We start from the raw sequence: 18,655 nt of genomic DNA on the forward strand, positions 1-18,655 counted from the left end.
TGGCTTAGCGGTTAAGTGCTTGCCTGTGAAGCCTAAGGACCCCGGTTCGAGGCTCGGTTCCCCAGGTCCCACGTTAGCCAGATGCACAAGGGGGCGCACGCGTCTGGAGTTCGTTTGCAGAGGCTGGAAGCCCTGGCGCGCCCATTCTCTCTCTCTCCCTCTATCTGTCTTTCTCTCTGTGTCTGTCGCTTTCAAATAAATAAATAAAAAATTAAAAAAAAATAAAATATTCAGCTTGTCTATGTTAGAACATGTGGATGTATGGTAATTAAAATTAAACATGATGGCTGGAGAGCTGGCTGAGGGGTTAAGGTTAGTCTGCAAAGACTTAAGGACTCATGTTTGACTTTCCAGGTCCCACGTAAGCCAGACACAGTGGTGCAAGTGTGCAAGGTCACACAAGGGGCGCACGTGTCTGGGGTTGAATTTCAAGGGCAGGAGGCCCTGGTGTGCCAATTTCCCCCAATCTCTCTCTCTCTTTGTCTTACATTTTTTTAACCTGTAATTTTCTTTTTCTCTTCAAAATTTTTATTAACATTTTCCAAGATTATAAAAAATATCCCATGGTAATACCCTCCCCCCCAACTTTCACCTTTGAAATTCCATTCTCCATCATATTACCCCCCCCCCCCAATCATTGTAGTTACATATATACAATACCAACCTATTAAGAACCCTCCTCCCTTCCTTTCTCTTCCCTTTATATCTCCTTTTTAACTTACTGGCCTCTGCTAAGTATTTTCCTTCTCACACAGAAGCCCAATCATCTGTAGCTAGGATCCACATATAAGGGAGAACATGTGGCGCTTGGCTTTCTGGGCCTGGGTTACCTCACTTAGTATAATCCTTTCCAGATCCATCCATTTTTTGCAAATTTCATAACTTCATTTTTCTTTACCGCTGAGTAGAACTCCATTGTATAAATGTGCTACATCTTCATTATCCACTCATCAGTTGAGGGACATCTAGGCTGGTTCCATTTCCCAGCTATTATAAATTGAGCAGCAATAAACATGGTTGAGCACGTACTTCTAAGGAAATGAGAGGAGTCCTTTGGATATATGCCTAGGAGTGCTATAGCTGGGTCATATGGTAGATCAATCTTTACCTGTTTTAGGAACCTCCACACTGATTTCCATAATGGCTGGATCAGATTGCATTCCCACCAGCAGTGTAGAAGGGTTCCTTTTTTTCCACATCCCCGCCAACATTTATGATCATTTGTTTTCATGATGGTGGCCAATCTGACAGGAGTGAGATGGAATCTCAGTGTAGTTTTAATCTGCATTTCCCTGATGACTAGTGATGTAGAACATTTTTTTAGATGTTTATATGCCATCCGTATTTCTTCCTTTGAAAATGCTCTATTTAGCTCCATAGCCCATTTTTTTTGATTGGTTTATTTGATTCCTTATTATTTAACTTTTTGGGTTTTTGTTGTATATCCTAGATATTAATACTCTATCAGATATATATAGCTGGTGAAGATTTTTTTCCCATTCTGTAGGTTGCCTCTTTGCTTTTTTCACTGTGTCCTTTGCAGTGCAAAATCTTTGTAATTTCATGAGGTCCCAGTGATTAATCTGTGGTTTTATTGCCTGAGCAATTGGAGTTGTATTCAGAAAGTCTTTGCCAAGACCAATATGTTGGAGGGTTTCCCCTACTTTTTCCTCTAGCAGTTTCAGAGTTTCAGGTCTGATGTTAAGGTCTTTATTCCATTTGGACTTAATTCTTGTGCATGGAGAGAGAGAAGAATCTATTTTCATCCTTCTGCAGATATATATCCAGTTTTCCTAACACCATTTGCTGAAGAGGCTGTCTTTTCTCCAATGAGTATTTTTGGCATTTTTATTGAATATCAGGTGGCTATGCTACCTGATCTTACATCTGGGTCCTCTGTTCTGTTCCACTGATCTACATGTCTGTTTTTGTGCCAATACCATGCTGTTTTTGTTACTATGGCTCTGTAGTATAGGTTAAAATCAGGTATGGCGATACCACCAGCCTTATTTTTGTTGCTCAAGTATTATTTTAGATATTCGAGGTTTTTTGTGATTCCAAATGAATTTTTGGATTGTTTTTTCTATTTCCATGAAAAATGCCTTAGGAATTTTGATAGGGATTGCATTAATGTATAGATTGCTTTTGGTAAGATTGCCATTTTCACAATATTGATTGTTCCAATCCAGGAACAAGGGATGTTTCTCCACTTTCTAGTGTTTTCTGCAATTTCTTACTTGAGTGTTTTAAAGTTCTCATTGTAGAGATTCTTTACTTCCTTGGTTAGATTTATTCCAAGGTACTTTATTTTTTTTGATGCAATTGTGAATGGGAGTGATTCTCTGATTTTATCCTCTGTGTGTTTGTTGTTTGCATATATGAAAGCTACTGATTTCTGTGTGTTCATTTTGTATCCTGCTACATGACTATAGGTGTTTATCAGCTTAAACAGTTTGCTAGTAGAGTCTTTAGGGTCCTTTATGTATAGAATCATGTCAACTGCAAATAATGATAACTTGATCTCTTCCTTTCCAATTTGTATCCCTTTTATGTGTGTCTCTTGCCTTATTGCTATGGCTAAGACTTCCAAAACTATGTTAAATAAAAGTGGAGACAGTGGACACCCTTGTCTTGTTCCTGATTTTAGTGGAAAAGCTTCCAGTTTTTCCCCATTTAGTAATATGTTGGCTGTAGGCTTGTCATAAATAGCTTTTATTATATTGAGATATGTTCCTTCTATTCCCAGTCTCTGTAGGACTTTTATTATGAAGGGATGTTGGATTTTGTCAAATGCTTTCTCTGCGTCTCATGAGATGGTCATGTGATTTTTGTCCTTTAACCCCATTTATATAATGTATTACATTTACAGATTTGCGTATATTGAACCATCCTTGCATCTCTGGGATAAAGCCTACTTGGTCAGGATGAATGATCTTTCTGATATAGTCTTGTATTCTGTTTGCCAATATTTTGTTGAGAATTTTTGCATCTATGCTCATGAGGGAGATTGGTCTGTAATTTTCTTTTTTTGTTCTATCTTTGCCTGGTTTTGGTATCAGGGTGATGCTGGCTTCATAGAAGGAGTTTGGTAGAATTCCTTCATTTTCTACTTCCTGGAATAGCTTAAGAAGCAATGGTGTTAGCTCTTCCTTGAAGGTCTGGTAAAATTCAGCAGTGAATCCATCTGGGCCTGGGCTTTTTATAGTTGGGAGGTTATTGGTAACTCTTCGTATCTCCATGCTTGTTATAGGTCTATTTAAGTGATTAATCTCATCTTGATTTAATTTCGGTAGGTCATGTAAATCAAGGAAATCATCCATTTCTTTCAGATTTTCATACTTTGTGGAGTAGATGCTTTTATAGTATGTCCCTATGATTTTTTGAATTTCTCTGGAATCTGTTGTGGTGTTACCTTTTTCATCTCTAATTTTTTTTTAATTTGTGTCTCTTCTGTCTTTCTTTTGGTCAGATTTGCTAAGGGTTTATCAATCTTGTTTATCCTTTCTAAGAACCAACTCTTTGTTTAAATCTTTGGATTTTTTTTTTTGGTTGTTTCTATTTCATTTGCATTTTTTTTTAAAGCAGTCTGTTGAGCTTGGGCTTGCCTCAAAAAAAAAATTTGACATGAAAACATGAAACATGCTAATTTGATAAGGAAGCCAGTAAAGTGACCAGTCGTTCAAGGGCATTAACCCAATTAGATGTTCCATTCAGAGTCTCCTAATCTTGCATCATCATGGCATGTGTGTGGGTTTCTGCCCCTGGTCCTCCCTGAGGCGTGTCCTCCTTGCAGCAGGAAGGTGATAAGACTTTCTTTGTAAAGAGCAGAACACATTGGTTGCATGGAGAGAAAGAAAGGCCGTGGGACCAGGGATGGTGCTGAGTGATTTCTGTCATTTGCAGCCCGTCTCTGAGGGAGGTCTCTGCACTTTTGTACAGAGGCCTGCCATCAAGATTTGCCGTCTTGTATATAGGTAGTGGCTGTAGCCAGCTTTGAACCCTGCTGTGCCCAGACCATGACTGCATACCTATGTAGTGACAAAGCCAAGAGCCAGGAACGTAGGCTGCCTCCCACCTTGGTCCACAGCCGCCAGCTTAGTACCAGCATTGCTTTCGACGCCACACCTATCACTGTTGTCATCACTAAAGACTTCACAGTCCTCCCTGTTGTAGGGACGTTATCATTACCAGTGGCATTTACAGCCAACGCCTGTGAAACCTCTTGTGTGTGCCAACAGTGTGCCTTATTGTATTTAATCCATAGGAAGTAATTTTGCCTGTCTCGGACAGCCAGCTGTTATTAGGAGTGGGATTCAGGTCAGGTCAGCTGACTCCATATCTTAAGATGGTGACTGAAAGGTCCATTTGTATCTCAGGAAGTAGCCCAAGGCTTCCAGGAGCTAATGGAAGGCTAGGTGGATGCGCGCCCCCTGCTGGCTCTGGGTCCTGCACGCACCAGACGGCATAGCTTCCCCAAGTCGGTGGCTGTTTATATTGGTAGCAGACCAGCCAGCTGGTCCCTCTGTTACCTTTGGCTCTAGTAGAAGCTACGAGAAAAACAGCAGAGGGTCTACAAAACAAAGACTGTTTCAGAAGTAGTTAGCACTGCTTGAGAATACATTCTCTGCACGATCTCAGTGCTGTGTATCGAGACCCTTCACCCAGGGCTGGGCATTCGAACAGGGCCCACCCTAAAAGCCGCTGGCATTTGGAGGGCGGTTAGGCAGCTCCTATCTACACACACACACTAGGCAGCGGTCAGCCACATGCTGTGTGTGCCCCGAGAGAGGTTTTGCTGATAACGCCTGGATGGCTCCTCAGTCCCACCCCAGCCGAGCCTGGGGCCTGGAAGGTTCCATCTGAGGTGTGTCACCCCCAGTGCAGTGCCTTCATGCTGCACAGCTGCCCCGTCCGCCCATATTTGCCACGCACCACGCTGTGTGCCTGCCTCCTATCTGCTGTGGTTTGGGGCGCCAGAATGAGCAGTGGCCATGGACAGGAAGGGCATGCAGGGTCCCGCAGCCGGAGCAGGGGATACTGGGTGAGACGATCTGCATGTGGTCAAGTTCCAGCTCTGTGACGTGTTGCTGGCGCGCCCCTGATCGGAGAGGGCTCTGTCAGCGCCGCGTGGACTCCCCGTGTGCTGCGACTGCACTGTCGCTGACCACCAGCAGCTGCCTAGCCCTCTACGTAGGCATCTCGACACAGGCTGATCCAGTCTGCAGCTGAAGGCTGTTTGGCCCAGGAGTGGCAATTTCCACAATTTCACCAAGCACCAACTCCCAGGAGTGGTGGCCGAGCTTATGTTTGGCTCCACATTGGGTACACAAGTTTATATATTCGAGAACGACCTTGGACTCCTGTTATTCCCATCTCCGCCTCCTGAGTGTGGGATCACAGACCTGTACCACTGTGCGAGGGGTCGAGCCCAGGGCTTTATGCATGCTACGCAGGCACTCTGCCGACTGAGCCAAATCCCAGCCCTCACTTGGCTTTTGAAGGAAGACAGACACATTTCATACTCGGAAGTAAAATAGTTGCTTCTTAGTGGTCATGGCGGCTCGTATAATCCCAGGACTTGAAAGGATGCAGTGGGAGGATTACCATGACTTCAAGGCCATCCTGGAATTTCCAGTGAGGTTCCAGGTTAGACTGGGCTAAAGTGAGACCCTGTCTCAAAACAAAACAAGGGCAACAACTACGAGCTCCCCCTGCATGAGGCCACGTAGCGTGGGCCCTTTGCAGAGGGTACGGTGATGGGCTGGGCCGTCTCCGGGCTCTTTCTCCAGCCTGGTGTTCTGTGGTCTGATCAGGGTGTGAGCTAGGGAGCAACAGAAGCAGAGAAGGCTCCCCTGAGCCCCAGAACATGTCTTCATGCTCAGGTGACGTCCTTGTCTTGGGGAAATTCCTTGCTGATGTGTGTGGCTCCTTACCAGTGTGTCAGCCTTGGGGCAAAGACCTCTTAGCCCAGTCTCCGTTCTCAAGCGGTGACATGGGCATAAATAGGGCCACTTGCTGGAGAGATGACAGTGGTCATTATATTTGATGTTATCTCTGACCATACTGAGCATCCCACAGAGGTTTTCTGAACCAGTCTCAGAGTCGTATTCCGGTGGGAAATTGGGCTCCTTGAATGGAGATAAAGACAGAAGCAGCCTCGGTGATTAACCAGCTGCGAGAGGCAGAGGGTAAATGGAGAGGCTGAGTTTGTGACGTGTCATGGGACATGAGGAAGCAGGATTGTTGAGAACTGCCTGGTGACAATGCCATTTCTTTCCATCATGGCTCGGAATTTGTATAACTTAGCCTAGGACAGAGTAAGAGATTGATGGTGAGGTTGGCTATTTAAACGTTGTCCGAATCAAAAGCCAAAAGCTTCAGGGGTCTTAGGGTAAGGCTGGGCCATACATACCCATTGTACAGGAGGTTTGGGGGGTAGACAGGTGTCCTCCCACACGTTGCCCCACATGGTCAGGAGGATCCCGACCGTACCGTCTGGGGATACAGGAAGGCTGGGATGGCTCACAGACAGATGTGTGAACGGTGGGCAGAGTTGGAACACTTGATTCCAGCTCCAAGAAAAGGAAGAATTCCCAAAGGGTCACCCAGACTGGGTGACGGCGACAGCTCAGACAGGAGGCAGGGACACTGCCGTGTGGGAATTGGAGGCAGCAGGCCCCCTTGCCTGAGGGAGCCCAAGTTCTCCTCTTCGAGAGCCATGGGCTTCTGCTGCAGAGACCAGCTAGATGCATCATCGGATGACCAATTCCTTCCCATAAAGCACTTGGTCAAATGTGGGTGGAAGGATGATTTAATTTTCTTATCTTTATAACTTCTTTCAAAGGCCTAAATTCCCAGACCTTACACAATTTCTAAGACAGGCCACAGATCTTGATGTTGGTTTGGAGAATGTAGTTATAGCGAGTCAGAGGATAGGTGTCATTGAAGGGTCCTGTGTGAGAGCCGCGAGTGGGAAGTAAGAGGGTTGAGGGCGTTGGCTAGGAAGGCAAGACACAGAGGCCGGGTTTCATTCCAGAGCCTAGGATGTCTGTGTCCTGGGCAGCTGGAGGAGGGCGCAGTGTTGCGGGGAGCTTCCAGACCCTTCGTGGGCTGCTAAGGCAGTTCCTGTGTCACAGAAGGGGGAACAGCAGGCGGGGTGGGTGTGTTTGCTGCTCCATTGGCAGCTCTCTAGGGCTGGCATGCAACGTGCAGGTTGGTAACTCACCGGACCTCTGCTTTGACTCCTGGTGTGTACTCGGGCTCAGTGGCGAAGCCACAGCAGCAAAGGAGCTTTCCTGAGACTACACGGCTCCTAAGTCACAGAGCCTGGTTCTCACCTGGGCCTCGGCAACACTCCCATCACAGGCTTAGAATTACGGCCAAAAAGTGCATTTGAGGGCTGGAGAGATGGTTTAGCAGTTCACGCCCTTGCCCACAAAGCCTAAGGACCCCTTTTCAACTCTCCAGGTCCCATGTAAGCCAGACATACAAAGTCACACAGACTTGCAAGGTCGCACATGCCCACAAGGTGGTACATGTGTTTGGAGTTTGATTACGGTGGCTGGAGGCCCTGGAATGTCAATTCTCTCTCTCTCTCTGTCTCGTATCTGTCATAAAAATTTTTTAAAAGGCCAGTCTGTTGGGAAGGAAGGCTAGAGCTTGTTGGATGTTTGGCTGGTACCAGTCTTGAGCCTCCCCAGGGTTTCCTCATATGCTGGCAGGTGGGGTGGCATCCAAGGCTGGGAGTGATGGTCGGGTGTGGTCAGTTTCCCAGCCGCCCCACACCCACCACACAGCTTCCCATGGCTGTAGCTCATCCCCTGGGTGGCTTTGTACTCCCATCTCTGAGCTGGTCTGGGAACTCACCCTGTTTCTTCATTAGCTTTCAGGGAGGAGGTGATTGAAAGCATCTGGAAATCGTGGTTTTATGGGCATTTCACAGAGGACCCGGCCAGGCTCCATCTGCTCTCCTTGGCGGGTCCGCTCCCCACCCGCGCGTACGTGCTCAGGCGTAGCCCGTGGCCTTTTCAGCGACACTGTTCCTTCCTGGGAAAATGGCAGCTCATTGGGGGAAACCTGATGGAAGCGGGAAGCAACATCCTAGACATGCTTCCCCGCTGTTTCTTTCCAGGATGCACCGTGGCCAAGGAATACAGCTGAGTGATGACCTCTCCGATTCACCTGCTCTCTGGTGGGGCCTCTGCACCCCCAGCCGCCCCTGGCTGTGTCTGCAAGTCACTGTCATGGCTGGACTGCACATCCATTCCCTGGCCCTGTAGGCCTGAATGCCATCCAAAACTGCCCAGGCTGCCCTAAGCGTGTCTGGTCACATAGTCCAGGCCCCAGTGTGACAGGAAGCAAATGTGGGTGATTTGTCCTTGTTCTGTTTCAGCTTGTACATTAGCATCCCTTGACATAGGTTATTTGTCTCCGTTTCTTTAAATTCCTAAGTGGATTATAATTTTTCTCCTGGTATTATTTGACAGCAGTCATTTTTCAAGGTTTTGGTACGTTCTTCAAATACTTGGAATTTTTTTTGAACACGTTTAGGAGAAGACTGCCATCTTCAGGTCATACGGTGTACTGCAGCGCTGGGGCCAGTCCCAGCGGACAGCTTTATTTGTAAGGTTTTGTTTTCTTCGTCTTCTTAAAAAAAAAAAATCAAACTACCTCATTGGAGGTCTCTAGGCTAGGATGGATCATCAGTCTGTTGAAAAAGGAGAGAGGAAAAATAACAAAGCCCCAGTGGCCGTTTGGAAGTTATTCGTTTTGTAGGATAGAGCCAGTGTGCTCAGGATGGGACAGCGGTCTGGGCCCCACCTCAGGCCCGCACCCTGCTGCGCAGCGTGAAATCGCCTGGCTGAGGGTTCCTCTTTTTCTGCCTTGAGTCTGAGTATTTTCATTTCATTGCAGTCAGGAGGAGGGTGAGGATATTCAGTTACCTCAAGCTAAGCAGAGAAGTATCAGGATTACTTGAATAAACAGCATTTATGACAGAGTCTGGGATGGGCGCGGTGCTAATGTTGTTTCTTTCTAGCTCGTTTTAATCCTCTTGTGCAGTAGGTGTGATCCTTTTTTTAATTTTTAAAAAATTTATTTGAGAGTGACAGAGAGAGAGAGAGAGAGAGAGAATGGGCGCGCCAGGGCCTCCAGCCACTGCAAACGAACTCCAGACGCGTGCGCCCCCTTGTGCATCTGGCTAACATAGGTCCTGGGGAGTTGAGTCTCGAACCAGGGTCCTTGGGCTTCACAGGCAAGCGCTTAACCGCTGAGCCATCTCTCCAGCACAGTAGGTGTGATTCTTGTCTCTGCCATCCAGCCATGGGAACTAGGGTGCACAGGCTGAGACTCCCCACCCCTGACCCGATCCCAGCCAACTCCAGGGTCCAGGGCACCTCCTTCTCTCAAAGAGCAGTAGAAGCTGTACACCAGGGAGACAGGGGCCCGGAGGGCAGCTCTGGGGAGTCAGTTCCCTGCCACACTCTTTATACGTGGAGGAACCCACTACCACTGTGGTGGAGGTGGACCCAAAGGATCACAGCAGTAGCAAGAGGCAATGAGACCCGAGATTGTGCCACGCTGCTGCGCCCAGGGCCTGGCTTGGTAACACGGCTGCCTTTCCAAGAGCCCTGTAAGCACATAGACACCCCAGTTCCTGCATTGCCATCTTCCCCAGCTCGTTATGGTTCAGAGAACTTGTCATCAGTGTACAACTAATATCCGGAAGTCACATAGTTCTTTTCCTTCCATAAAAACTTCATGATGTTCCAGGTTGGTGTTTGGTTTTCCAAGGTAGGGTCTGTCTCGCTCTAGCCCAGGCTGACCTGGTTTTCATTATGTAGTCTCAGGCTGGACTCGAACTCATTGCAGCCATCCTACCCCTGCCTCCCAAGTGCTAGGATTAAAGGTGTGTACCACCATGCCCAGCTCACAACCCTTTTTTATTTTAATTTTTATTTATTTATTTGAGAGCAACAGACAGAGAGAGAGAGAAAATGGGTGCGCCAGGGCCTCCAGCCACTGCAAACGAACTCCAGACACGTGCGCCCCCTTATGCATGTAGCTAACGTGGGTCCTGGGGAATCGAGCCTCAAACCGTGATCCTTAGGCTACACAGGCAAGCGCTTAACCACTAAGCCATTTCTCCAGCCCTCACGACCCTTTTTAAATTGGCTGTTTATTTAAGCTAATAAAGAAATGTACATGCATCATTCACATATCACTGAGCCAAGTGGCCCATAGGAAAAGCCACAGTATGCCACTCTTTGTTTCCTCTCCCTAGTCCTGCTCCTTAGGGATAGCTATGCATAGCTCTCACAAGAGAGAGAACAGGCACGCCAGGGCTTCCAGCCACTGCACATGAACTCCAGATGCATTCGCCACCTTGTGGGTCTTGGGGAATCGAACCAAGGTCCTTTGGCTTTGCAGGCAAGTTCCTTAACCGCTAAGCCATCTCTCCAGACCCCCCCCTTTTCTTTCTTTCTTTTTTGTTTTTCTTTTTTTGGTTTTTCGATGTAGGGTCTCACTCTAGCTCAAGCTGACCTAGAATTCACTGTGTAGTCTCAGAGTGGCCTTGAACTCTTGGCCATCCTCCTACCTTTGCCTCCCAAGTGCTGGGAGTAAATGCGTACGCCACCACGCTCGGCTGTAACCACTTCTTAACATGTATCTATCTTCATATACTTAAGGTATATATATCTCATTGGTGACTTCATTAAATCTGTATATCCATCTATTTTTAAAAAATTTTTTGTTTATTTTTATTTATTTGAGTGTGACAGAGAGAGAAAGACACACACACACACACACACACACACACACACACACACACACGGGGGGGGGGTAGAGGGAGAGAGAGAGAGAGAGAGAATGGGCACGCCAGGGCCTCCAGCCTCTGCAAACGAACTCCAGACGCGTGCGCCCCCTTGTGCATCTGGCTAACGTGCGTCCTGGGGAATTGAGCCTCGAACTGGGGTCCTTAGGCTTCACAGGCAAGTGCTTAACTGCTAAGCCATCTCTCCAGCCCCTATTTTTTTAAATAAGTATATATTTTAAAAGATTTTATTTTTATTTATTTGAGACAGAGAGAAGGGGGAGGGAGGGGGAGAGAGAGGGAGAGGGAGAAAGGGAGAGAATGGGTGTTCCAGGGCCTCTAGCCACTGCAAACAAACTCCAGACGTGTGTATCACTATGTGCATCTGGTTAGGTGGGACTTGGAGAATTGAACCTGGGTCCTTGGGCTCCACAGGCAAGCACCTTAACCACTAATGCATCTTTCCAGCCATATCCATCTACTTAGGTCGGGTAGTCCAGGTTAATGAACTATACTGTAAGTCTAATGCAAAGGAGTAGAGTCATTCTGAATGAGCAGGCTGATTGCTAGTTGAACTTCTGGAGAGCTTGTGCAAGAGGCCGGGTTCACACTGCACCGTCCCCCTGTTGACGTGGGTAGGTAACGCGGTTCTGCCTACAGAGGCCGTAAGTGTGCTTGTTGCCTGCATCGTGCCTGGTAGGTGACAGCTGTAGCTGTGTGCTGTGCATCGTGGAGACAGGCACCATTTCTGTTGTTGCTCTTGATAGTTTAGTGGTCATTTATGCGTCTGTATAGCCGTGAAAAGTACTTGTGGGTCTTCTTTCATTTGAACAGACTGAAATCTAGTCAGGGGTTTCGGCATATGTACCTCATGACATTCGCCTCCCTCTGCTCATATATTGCCCAAGAATTGTTTTTGAAAGCATTTGGTTTTGTTCTTCAGAATAGAATTGCCTTCCTTTGGGTTCGTGTGCTACCTGCATTTGTGGAGAATGAACTGCTGCTTTAGAGTTTTGATTTCATTAAGACTTAGGCTGTACTTCTTTACAGCGTAGCTCTGAGTCTGGGGGCAGAGGCCCTCTTGGCCTGGCCAGGTTCAGTCGAGGGAGGTCAAGGTCTGTTTGTTTCCATGCTGTGGTCTCCAGGACTCTTTCACCAGTTCTTTGTATTCTTAGAAACAAAGTCACCCCTTGGCACGAATAAAGCCATCAGACGCCAGCGGCAGGGTTCGCTTTCAAGTCCCCAGCCTTGGAGAGGAAGGTAGTGCTGGTTTCTTTGGCAGCAAAGATACAGCTGGCCCCTTTGTTCCTTTCAGCCTCTTAGGCCCGAGGTAACATCCCCAAAATAGAAGCCATGGGGTACCCAGGCAGTTGCACCATGAATGATGTTGGTCTGGAATTCTAACTTCACTTCATGGAATTTCGGGAACACTGTTCAGCTTTCCTTCTCACGTCAGCTTTCAGTGATTTCCCAGAGTCAGAAGGGCATCGACCTTTCTTCTCCAGGATAGTGGAGTGATGTGCGCACCTGACGCCAGGGCGGTGCGCTGACAGCCGGTCCCGCTTTATCCCTGACTCCAGGCCTATTTCTGGGTGGGTGACCTCAGGCAGCTAAATTTATCTTGAAGCTCCTGTGTCCTCCTCTGTAGAGCAAGGTTAATAAGTCTCCCACCATGAGGATTACCTGAGATCACACCCGTGGAAAACATGACTCTGTCCCAAGTAAAACTTGGTTTCGGGCTGGGGAAATGGCTTAGTGGTTAAAGCACTTGCCTACAAAGCCAAAGGACCCAGGTTTGACTCTCCAGGGCCCACGTAAGCGAGATGCACAAGGGGGTGCATGTGTCTGGAGTTCGGTTGCAGTGGCTGGAGGCCCTGGTGTGCCCATTCTCTCGTACTCTCTCTTTAATAAATAAGCATAAAATAAAAGCTTGGTTTCACTGTGTGGGGTGGAAAGATGACACGTGTGTGTACCTGTGTTTGTGTGTGTGTGGTGTGGACATGTGTGTGGGCGTGTGTGCACATGTGTGCATGCATGTGAAGGCCAGACACTGACACAGCATATCTTCTTCTCCACCTTGTGTTTATGAGACTGTCTCTCACTGAACTTGGAACTCGCCAGGTCTGCTGGGTAAACTGCCCAGCAAGCCCCGGGTCCCTCCTGTCGCCGCCCCAGTGCTGGGGTTTCAGGTGCCCGCCACCGTGCGCCGCGTTGTATGTGAGAGCTGGGGATGCGAGCCCGGCTTCTCGTGACTGCACTCCAAGTGCTCGACCCTCGAGCCGCCGCCTCAGACCCGCGCCGAGACGGCTCCGTTGTCGGTGGTGGGGCTTAAGCCTGGCCCTCACACACCGTGGCCTACTGCCCTGTGAAAACGTGGATTTTGGCATCATCATCGTCCACTTCAGATGTAGCAGAAAGCAGAGGAGCTCATGAATTAAAAAGCGTGGGCCCCGTGTTCTTAGGATGACCAGTTAACTCGGATGTCAGCTGAGACATTGCTGGAGACTTCATTCTGGACATAGGGGATGACACATCATTTCTGACTATGGCGGAGTTCGCATTGGAACACAACTAGACAGGTTGCTTCTATCATCTCAGACTTGATGGGTCCTAGGCCTTGCAGCCACAAGTCCAGTCTGTCTCACGGGTACTCCTGCTGATGTGTAGAGACTACATGAGAGGTAAGATTAGGGCTGGAGAGGTGGCTTAGTGGTTAAGGTGCTTGCCTGCAAAGCCTAAGGACACATGTTTGATCTCTCTCCAGATCCACATAAGCCAGACGCACAAAGGTGAGGCAAGCGTTAGGTTGCACATGCCCACTAGGTGGCGCAAGTTCTTGAGTTTGATTTCAGTGGCTGAGGCCCTGGTGTGTCAATTCTCTCCCTCCCTCTCTCCTCTCACTTTCTCTAAAATAAAGCTAAATAAATAAAGAGGTAGGATTAGCTATAAATAATCAAACAGACCAAGCAAGAGTACATTTGACCACCCCAGCTGTGGCTCATATACCCTGGGGACACAACTGCCCACAGTCTCCCTCCCACACAGGTGAGAGGCCCCACCCCGCGCAGCTGGCTCCAGGTGCAAGCCAGCTTTCAGCTGCACAACTTACCTCTAGCTCCTTGCTGACCACATCTGGGTTTTCCTCACTAGGCGCCAAGGACAGCTAAAGTCGGAATGTGCTTTTTGCGTCTACTCCAGGACCAGGCAGGCAGGGAGGCCCCGGAGTCTGGTTTCTAGGCCAGCGGCTGCCGCCAAGTTAACTGCACATTCTGGGATGCTTTAAAAGTGCCTGTTGCCTGGCCTCATTCTGAGGGTCCAGCCAAGTGGGCCAGGGGTGCCGGGGGAGAAGCGCTGGTGATGTAAAATGCTTGTTGGGGGTCTTACACTAAAAGCATAGGAAGGTGGGGGTGTTCCTTTGTAAGTTAAATGACTTAACAGAGTTTGAGATTTCTGCTTCTCTGTTCGCAAATAAACACTTGTATTCTTTTTTTAAAATGTCAGTGGTTTTTAAAATTTTTTTTTGTTTATTATTAATTTATTTATTTGAAAGTGATAGACAAAGAGAGAAAGAGGCAGAGAGAGAGAGAGAGAGAGGATGGGCACACCAGGGCCTCCAGCCACTGCAAGCAAATTCCATATGCGTGCATCTCCTTGTGCATCTGGCTAACGTGGGTCCTGGAGAATCAAGCCTCGAACCGGAGTCCTTAGGCTTCACAGGCAAGCGCCTAACCTAACCGCTAAACCATCTCTCCAGGCCTAAACCCTTGTAGTCTTTTCTTACCAGCCACTGAGTTTCTGCCGAGCTCCTCTGTTCTATACCCATTTCCTCACTCTGACGGCCTCGCCTGGCCCTGCCTTTCACGCACGAGGTTCACATGGGCGTCTAAGGGGGCTGGTGGCACACCGGGGCAGAGCTGCCCATTCCTGGGAAGCAGGAAGTATGGGTACCACCGCTCCGATGGCTGTGTCCACGCTGCTGCCCGGAGAGCTGGGGCCAGAAGTGCACTCCGGGTGATGACGGAAGTCAGCGGCACGCGTCTTTCTCATTAGTTACTCTGAATAGCAGACCTCAATGGCAGCGGCGGTGTTTGCAGTTGAGTCAAGTGAGGCTGGGTAATAGAATCGTCTCATGGTTCGGTAGTTCGGCCTTAAAACTGTTTGTTGCTATGTCTGAAAAGCTTTTGGGAAAAATGTATGACCCTGCCAGTAAGATAGCCCTTGCTTCAACCCTGAACTCTTCATGGCTTGCTTTCTTTGTTTTTTTTTTGGGGGGTGGGGTGGGGTGGGGTAAGGTCTCACTCTAGCTCAGACTGACCTGGAACTCAGGCAGGCCTCGAGCTCGCGGCAATCCTCCTACCTCTGCCTCCTGACTGTTGGGATTAAAGGCATCCGCCACCAGACTCAGCCTGTTTTTCTTTTTATTTATTTGACAGAGAGAGAGAAAATGGGTGCACCAGAGCCTCTAGCCACTGCAAATGAACTGCAGACACGTGCGCCCTCTTGTACATCTGGCTAACGTGGATCCTGGGAAATCAAACCTGGGTCCTTTGGCTTTGCAGGCAAACACCTTAACTGCTAAGCCATTCCTCCAACCAACATCCAGCTTCTTCATGGCTTTCCCCCCCCCCTTTTCAAAATTTTTCTATTAACAACTTCCATGATCATAAAAAATATCCCGTGGTAATGCCCTCCCTCCCCCTAACTTTCCCCTTTGAAACTCCATTCTCCATCATATCCCCTCCATCATATCCCCCCCCGACACAAAATGGCATGGACCTCCATGACCTCACAGTGCCTGACACTACCTACACAAGACCATCATAATAGGAGGAAAAGGTCATGACATCAAAATAAAAGACTGACTTAATGGCTTTTTAAACTTGTCTGTCTTGAGGCTGAAGAGATGGCTGAGCTGCTAAAGGCCTTGCTTATGAGGCCTCGTGGCTCAGGTTTGGTTTCCCAGTACCCATGTAAAGCCAGGTAAACATGGTGGTGCATGTGTCTGGAGTTCATTTACAGTACTGTGCCTATGCTCACCCCTCAAAAAAATAAATAAATAAGAATATCTAAAGCATGCATCTTTTCAAATCAAGGTGTCTGTCCACATGACTGGCTTTGTCCAATTTGAGACAGGTGGGTCCCACTTCCGCCCGACGGTGTCTAACCGGAATGTCTCTTGATTTCTTGCAGTACAACAAACACCTCTTCGTGCACATTGGGCATGCCAACCATTCTTACAGTGACCCATTGCTTGAATCCGTGGACATTCGTCAAATTTATGACAAATTTCCTGAAAAGAAAGGTGGCTTAAAGGAGCTGTTTGGAAAGGGCCCTCAAAATGCCTTCTTCCTCGTAAAATTCTGGGTGAGTATGACACTGATGCAATTTTCGTGTCTCGTCAATGTGAGCCCAGACCGGCCCTGCTGGCGGCGGGTTCTCATGGGCCTGTACCCGTCCCTCTTCCTGGTGCCCTGCGGCAGCTGCGATCTGCTGAAGGGTGAGAGAGAGCATCTTACTCATTGGTGACCCATTGATGACTGGAGGAGTCACACTGGAAAACATGGGACACTATTCCCCCCCCCCCTTTTTTTTGACCCCATTAAACAAAGTGACGTGTGGAATTCCTTGCTGGAGTGGAGCTGAAGATGGTTATGTGCCTCAAGACTTTGTGTCAGAGAATTTAAGTGGGGGTGGGGGAGGTTATCGCCTCATTCTGCTTTAAGAGGAGCTGCGCTGATCCCCTTGGCTGCTGGGGGTAGCTGCTGTTGTACTGTCTTGGGGAGAAGCCGGAAGGCCAGGAGCAGGCCGAGGGCCTTCTGCTGGTCAGAACATGTATAATATGTTAGGACTGGAGGGGACAAAGTAATTTGCCACCATTGAGACTCGATGAGTCCTTAGTCCTGGAATCGAAGGAAGCTCACTCTTGTTCTAGGGCCGTTCGTTCAAGTCTGTAAATGACCTGTTTCCCAGGGTGCTTCGTTCTTGGTTTCTGCCAGAGTCCCCAGTCCCACCTCTCCGTCTGTGTGTATCTGGATGCCATTTCCTTTTCTTCCTCTGTCATCAGGCCAGTTCCACCCTCTTTTAGCACCTTCTTCACGTGAGCAGACCATCGATTTTTCCTTTAGTCCCATTGCATTTTGTGCTTAATCTGTTCCCATGCTGGGTTATAATTATTTGGACGTGTGTTCCATTCCCCTCTGGACTCCGCCGGCCCCCAGGGGACCTTATTCATAGAGTGGCTTCCATTTATTGAACGCCTGCTGTGCACTAGGAGCCGTGCTAAATGCTTAACATGGATTTCATGCTTTAAGTGGAATTTGCCTCATAGACAGCAAAGGCGGCCAAGTCAGAGATGACAAAAGACAGGCTGCTTCTGGGCTGGGGACTTGAGATGAGATCTGTTGACTTTAATACCCGCTCCCTGGTTCCCTTAGGACCCCGTGGGCCCTGGCCCCAGGATTTGTCACCCCTAAGACTTTTCATGTCTGTAGCACTGAGCGTCTGCCCTATGTCAAAGAGCCAGTAAATGCAGGCAACGAATGGGTAGATGAAGGAAAAAAAAATCTAGGTTTTAACTTCCTTCGGGGAGCATGCATAGTAAATTTGGGCAGTGTCTCCCCTCTTCCCTGGTACCCTGATTACATGTTTTTGTGTTTCCATGGTGAAACTGATAGACGGGGCTTCCTCCTTGCATCAATGCTCATGCCATCCTCCACACAGGGTCACCTTAGAAAGCACTGTCCGTCCCTTTCCTCATGTAAGCTGGTGGCGCCTTCCGTGGGTGCTGGCTGGGGGGTTGTTTATTTCATGGGAACATGGCAGCTTTCAGGCGTGGCCAAGTAACCCCTCCTACATTACTCAGTACCCTTCTTGTAAAGTTGAGTCAGGGTCTCAGGTAGCCCAGGCTGTCCTTAACGTCACCGAGTAGCCAAGAATGACCTTGAACTTCTGATCCTCCTACCTCTGCCTCCCTACTGTTGGGATTACAGGCAAGTGCCAGCCCGCAGTTCAAACGCAGGGCTTGTGTATAGCTCGACCTCTTGAGCCACAGGCCTCCTCGGTAGCCTTTTAGTGGATCCACGAGGCCAAAGCTTTTGTGTTACAATCCCGAGATGCGATTGCCCCTCTTTGGCTCTCCGTGTTATTCATCCAGACAGTACAAAAGCCGCGGGGTCAAACCGGCCCCTTAGCAGGCTCCGAAAGCTGCTCTGCTGCGGAACTGCTCACACCGTTCAGAAAGGAGGACACACCAAGCCTAGGGTGTCCTCCGTGAATCCGATTACACCCTGAGCATAGGGGACATTGTGGAAATGAACGCCGTGAGCCTGTCCCATCACGAAAGACTACAGAGATCGTTTGTTGCCAAGGATAAAATAGAAGCTTATGAAGGACACCTACGTTTCCACCTCGTTGAGCTTGAGGGCTTCCCGGCGCGGAGGCGTTTCTGATGAGAGCCACAGTGGTCGTGAGGAATGTGATTGGACAGGGCGCTGGAGAGACCCGTGGAGTTGCGCGCTGCAGAGAACGTTGTCTGTGTAGCTCCGGACTCCACATTGAATCTGACCTTTAAGAATCTGTGGCTCGTACAGTTTGGCTGATCACCACGGTTATCTGAAGAGGAGCCTGTTATAAAATCTGAAACAGCATTGCCCTTCTCACTTAGAAAGTTATGCTTTGTGTTGTTTGTTCGATTTGTGTTTTTTAAGGTAGTGTCTTGCCCTAGCCCAGGCTGAGCTGGAATTCACTATGTAAATTTCAGGGTGGCCTCAAACTCATCACAGTCCTTCTACCTCAGCCCCCCCCCTGCCCCCCACAGTGCAGGGATTAAAGGTGTGCACCACC

General features: G+C 48.4%; 1 protein-coding gene across 3 annotated transcripts in view; it reads left to right on the forward strand.

Moving 5' to 3' along the window:
- Positions 1-18,655, forward strand: part of Tead1 (TEA domain transcription factor 1) — a 283,371-nt gene that overhangs the window by 229,296 nt on the left and 35,420 nt on the right. For all 3 annotated transcript variants that reach the window (XM_045144853.1, XM_045144855.1, XM_045144854.1), the window contains one exon: positions 16,004-16,177. In XM_045144853.1, coding sequence (XP_045000788.1) covers positions 16,004-16,177 — 174 coding nt within the window. The remainder of the gene's footprint in view (positions 1-16,003; positions 16,178-18,655) is intronic.

This window comes from Jaculus jaculus, chromosome 3 (genome assembly GCF_020740685.1).
Source record: "Jaculus jaculus isolate mJacJac1 chromosome 3, mJacJac1.mat.Y.cur, whole genome shotgun sequence".
Lineage (NCBI taxonomy): Eukaryota > Metazoa > Chordata > Mammalia > Rodentia > Dipodidae > Jaculus > Jaculus jaculus.